Source organism: Melanotaenia boesemani, chromosome 1, assembly GCF_017639745.1.
Source record: "Melanotaenia boesemani isolate fMelBoe1 chromosome 1, fMelBoe1.pri, whole genome shotgun sequence".
In the NCBI taxonomy this organism is placed as follows: domain Eukaryota; kingdom Metazoa; phylum Chordata; class Actinopteri; order Atheriniformes; family Melanotaeniidae; genus Melanotaenia; species Melanotaenia boesemani.
In genome coordinates, this window is record NC_055682.1 from 28,498,046 (window position 1) to 28,503,695 (window position 5,650).

Genomic DNA, 5,650 nt, shown 5'->3' on the forward strand with positions numbered 1-5,650 from the left:
AGCCAAGGCTCGAACCACCAACCTTCTTGCTGTGAGGCTGTGGTGCTAATCACCACACTGTACAGCTGTATAGTTTTCCTCACTGAAAGCGTGCATTTTCTTTGTATAGTTTTACTTATTCAAAAGAATATACAAGCCTCCACTGTTCCATGAGGTATAACTACTCATACAAAAGAAAAAAAAACATACCCCAACACCAAGGCGGAATAACTCAATAAGCATGAAATAAAAAGATACACTTTATTTGAAACCGGCAGGGGACACTTTTGTACAAAAATACATAACTGTTCCGTAGATGCTTCGCATCAAGAATTGTTCGGCTGTATCCTGCTTACACCACTGATGCTCCTCTGCATGCAGCACCAATGTGGGACAAGCCCTAACTTGCTGAGACATGATTTCACCATGTAAACTAACAAATCCAACAAGCAATGTCATTTGTCACAGGGAAGAATGAAGGATCCTGAATTATTGAGTCTAGACAACAAATGACAGATCCATTCTCATAAATATCAGGAAGAATGCAGAATGTGGGATGTTCTCAAAGCAGTGAGTTGAATTGTTCTCCAGCTTCAATGTTTTTTTACTTGGACTTCGTGCTTCCTTTCCCTGCTTCATCTGACTTCTTTTGCTTTTGTTGCATTATCTCAGCATCCCTTGAGGAGAAAAAAAGATTACAAAAGGAAAGGTTAATCAAGAGAAACATGTACAGAATAAATTATAACTTTGTGTGCACCTGTAAGGCCTATTCACATTTTAAAAGATAATCTGGGGCCAGGGTATCAACTTGGTAATGTGCTGCATTACTAGTATTTACAAGCTTCAAGAGTAGCATTATTAAAAATAGATTATTACATTTACATTTCAAATAAATAAATCATTAAAAAAACAACTACAATCTAAGAATTTCCTTCGGGGGATAAATGAAATATTCTTTAATTTTATTTCAATATATGAAGGGGGCAACTGTCAAGTACAGACACAGCGTAGTAAATAAAAGTATGTGTCTCCATTTCTTTAATGTCCTGGTGCTCACCGCTGTTTCCGGGCAGCAGCAGACAGCCCATCTTCATTCCTCTTCCCTTTAGTCTGTTCAGTATGCTTCTTGGCATTTTTCTGGCGTGCAAGCTCACGTTGGTTTCCTCCTAAATGACAAACATAAGACAAGCTCAGTGTAGATTAACTATGGCACATTAGTAAGACAGAGACACAACAAAGATGTGGGCTGCACCCCCCAACATTTGTAGAGAACTCTTACAGAATAAATATATGGAGGAAAATAAACAAGTCTGCTGGGCTTTTGTTTGTTTGTTTGTTTGTTTTTGTGTTTATAAACTACCCTATTTGACACTGACAGATCAGTTATATCATGTAGGGCGCCACCAAAAACATCAAACCTGAGAGCAGCCGACGTGGCAGAGGCGCTGTAGAGCAGCTGGAAGACCAAAACACCACCACAGAGGGAAGAAAAGCATCTTCCATCGAAAGCCAGCGGACTTTATGAAGACGGGCAGTAAAAATTGAGGCGCTATACAAAACATCTTTACTGATTACACTGTAGATGTCCAGTTTATCACAAAGCAGCTGTGATATCCAAATATTTGCTTTACGTGAATGCTACCTGTGTCCAAAGAGCAGGCCAGGGCTCGGGCTAACAGTCGGGCGAAAAAAAACAGCCCAGTGACCCATCCATACTGTTCAACGTACATGTCTTATGTAACATGTCTAGCAGACGGGTAGCACAAGACCGTTTCATTAAAAAAAATACTGTACATGCAGTGGACGAGGTAAGTGACTATTAAAAGCTCCAACACTTGACATGAATCACATAACGTTACATTTAGCTAGTTGGGCTTCGTCTATCCTCTGAAAACAAAGCTATTTCGGCCTACGCTCAGGACTGGTGGTGACAGGGCAATGACAACATGCAACGGAGCGCAGTACGTGATGCCTTACAGTCAAATTAAATGTCGATACTTACTGGTCATTTTAGCAATCGACGTTTCTTTCGCCCAAAATCCAGATAAGCTCAGCCAAAGGGCCGCTGGCTCCCTTCTCGTCGCTCCAGTAGTTGTTTTGGCTGTGGTTGCGCCTCACTGTGGCTGCCAAATATGCGCGACACTTCCGCACAAGAACCAGAACATTCCGACGTGAAGTGCGCATGCGTCATTTAGAAAACGCAGAGAAAGGCAGAAGAATGTGTCCTGAGTGAGTTTGTTTTAAAAACAGATACTGGTGTAAACAGACTAGGTGGATTTATTATTCGTGGTATCATATAATTATAACAGTAGTAGCATAACAAAACAGAAGTTCCCTTGGTTTGTTTTCACTTCGACCCATAGATCCTAGCTGTATACATACGTACACACATACACACATACATAAAACAAAGGTCTTGTCTGGATGGCAATATATGTTGCTCCAAATTGTCCATACTTAAGCAATATGGATCTTCACAGATCTGGAAGTTTTGGTATACAAGTGGAAGTTTTTATGTTTTGTTTCTGCATTCTAATGTGCATTTGTGCGCAAGAATGAACATTAATACTGAAGTTTTAAAATATTCTTTGTTGGCTTTAAAGATTTATTCACCACCTGTAAATCAGAAGGAAGAGTGTTCAAAAATCTACATTTTTAAAAGAAGGCAAAAACACCAGAGTTTGAGTAGAATTGACAATTCTTTGTTAAGCCAGTAATAAGAAAACAATACATATCTTCTCGAGAAGGAGGCCTGTTAGCTTAGCTTCTGATCAACTAATACACAAAGTGTCGGGACCCTTCGGTTCAGCCAAAAGACCCGCCTACCTAAATTATCCTCCTCATTTATACTGATACAATGCATTGTGGCTATGTGCGTGCATGTGGTGCGCATTCATGTGAATGTGTATTTTGCAAGGTGGTCCTTCCTTCTACCGGGAATTTGATTCCTCCAGGTCCTCCTTTTGGGGTACGTCAGAGCTGAAAGGAAAGAAGATGCTTCGCTCTGCCCTGTTATCTGTCTGCCTTTTTTGCTGCCTTTTTTCTACCTGTTCCCACAGTTTTACACAAAGGCTGTACTTTTTAATGATTTCTGAGTTACTGGGAAATTCCGTTCTGCTAGGAGTGAATAGATAAGCAAAGAGATGTAACAATATTTAGATTACTCCCTAGTGGCCATCCAGAACATTGTCAAGGCCGCTAGTTCTTAGCTCTTTTGTCAGTATTGAACTCAGTAACCCTATATGAGTTTGTGTCCTGTTTGTGAATGCATTATCTGTGAGCTGTGAAGGAATAACAACCACAATATAATAATGTAGCTCTATTAATTAAAAGCAGAGCCTAATGCATGTTACTAAAATCTAAGGATAAAATGTAAATGAATAAATGAATAAGAATGCTTAAATGAGTAAATGAATAATAAATGAGTAAATGAATCAAAATGCTTATAAAATATTTGCAACAACACCCATTACGGATGATCGCTTTTTAAATTCTGCACTGATAACAAATCAGTCTAATTTCTCTTTAGTCTAGAAAATGCAGCATCTGTGATTTCCAGAAAGATTAGAAGCTTTTGATTTGACTAACAATACGCCTTGGGAAAGAGACATACACTGTATTGCTAGAAGTAGTATTCATTCGCCCATCCAAATAATTGCAAAAAGGTGTTCCAATCCATGTGTTCCAAGCATAGTATGCAAAGGTCGGAGGACACTGCAGAGTAGATTGCTACAGACCTCCAAACTTCATGTGGCCTTCAGATCAGCTCAAGAACAGTGCGAAAAGAGCTTCGTGGATTGGGTTTAAACGGCCGAGCAGCTGCATCCAAGCCAAACATTACCAAAAGCAATGCAAAGCGTCGGATGCAGTGGTGCAAAGACCACTAGGAACACGTTCTCTGGAGTGACGAATCACGCTTCACCATCTGGCAATCTGATGGAAGAGTCTGGATATGGCGGTCTCCAGGAGAACTGTACTTGTCTGAGTGCATTGTGCCATGTATAAAGTTTGGTGGAGGGGGGAATTATGGCTTGGGGTTGTTTTTCAGGAGCTGAGCTTGGCCCCATAGTTCCACTGGAACTTCATTTGCTCCCATGCTCCCAGCTTGGTGGAACCAGTCTGGGAATGGCTCTTTCCTGTTCCAGCATGCCTGTGCTCCAGTGCACAAAGCAAGATCAATAAAGGCATGAATGGGCAAGTTCAGTATGGATGAACTTGACTGGCCTGCGCAGAGTTCTGACCTCAACCCGATAGAAGACCTGTGGTATGAATTGGAGTGGGGGTTGAGAACCAGGCCTTCTCGTCCAACATCAGTGTCGGATCTTACAAATGGCTTCTGGAGGAATGGTCAAAAATTCATATAAACACGCTCCTAAACCTTGTGGAAAGCCATCCCAGAAGAGTTGAAGCTGTTATAGCTGCAAAAGGTGGGCCAACATCATATTAAACCCATTTGATTAGGAATGGGATGTCTGAGTTCATACCAGGGCCAAGGCAGGTGCGTTAATACTTTAGTCAACATAGTGCATTTCAGGAGCTTATGATGTTGATGTTTTTGTTTTGTTTTTTTTGTGTGAGTTTCCATTGGAGGTGCACTTGCAATAAATCTTTGGCAGTTTCACCATAGGCAGAAATTCTTGCCTTTAAAATGTTGAAGCCCTTAAACAGTCATACCAGACAATAGTCATTTAACACCGAGTTTTGTTAAGTATAAAGTCCACTAAAACTGAGGAGGGATCCAACCCGGGGACCTTCCACAGGGCAGTTAATGATTCCAGAGTGATCACTGTAACCCCATGCTAAAACTGTTTGGCAAAAGTCCACCAACAAACCACATCACACATGCACTTTGGGGTGATTGCCCATCGAAATGTAAAGTGCTCGTACATGCACTTTAAGGAAATTCAAAATGCCCTCCCCGTTTAACTCAAACCCTCCCACACACACTTCCCTCCTCAGACAAGTTAAAATCCTGCAGACCTTTTAAAATATACAAGAAATTGAGAAAGGGAAGACGAGTTTACTTAACTTGCCTGACCGGCCCAAGAGGTGCTACACAGTTTTAACAGGAAGCTCATAAATGTGCCTGCTTCTCCTCCCAGCTTTATCACAACCTGATGATTTCCTCCTCTGTTAACTGCACACACCTATGCTCAGTCTCTCTCTCTCCCTGCCACAGGTAAGTGGCTCAGGTAAGTTCCACCCAGTCACATCACAATATGTTTAATTTGATATTTTGCAGAGAGGTCATGCAAACTTCTGAGTGGAGTTTGGATGCTCTGTCTGTGCCTTTGTTGTTTTTTGGAGAATCAGAGGTCTTCAAATCATCTAGGACTTAAATTATTTTCAAATAGTTAATTTTACCCCACAACCCAAGTAATTTTGAAACAGAGCTGCTACTCAATATTCTGTATAGCCATCTGCTGTTTTTAAAATAATACATTTAAGTATTTATTATTATTTTATTTCTGCATGCTAATTTATTACAACGAATGGAAAGTTGCGTTCTTGGCAATAAATCTCATACCACTGGAAAGCCGTTTTATTTCCCTTTTTTAGATGGTACTACATTTGTAAGGACAAAGCATTTGTGGGATGAGCAGCAGAGCTGAGCATGTGGCTTGTGCCCATGATAAACTTACCAGATCTTCTCTGCCAATGCCTAACAGCT

The 5,650-nt window shown here is 40.7% G+C and overlaps 1 protein-coding gene across 1 annotated transcript; it reads right to left on the reverse strand.

Annotated features, from left to right (window-relative positions):
- Positions 1–221: 221 nt before the first annotated feature.
- Positions 222–2,138, reverse strand: LOC121645066 (small EDRK-rich factor 2-like). Its single transcript, XM_041993375.1, has 3 exons — positions 1,982–2,138; positions 1,037–1,145; positions 222–656 (listed from the first exon to the last, which is right to left on the reverse strand). The coding sequence occupies exons 1-3, from the start codon at positions 1,986–1,988 to the stop codon at positions 584–586; spliced, it is 189 nt and encodes a 62-aa protein (XP_041849309.1). The 5' UTR covers positions 1,989–2,138; the 3' UTR covers positions 222–583.
- Positions 2,139–5,650: the final 3,512 nt, after the last annotated feature.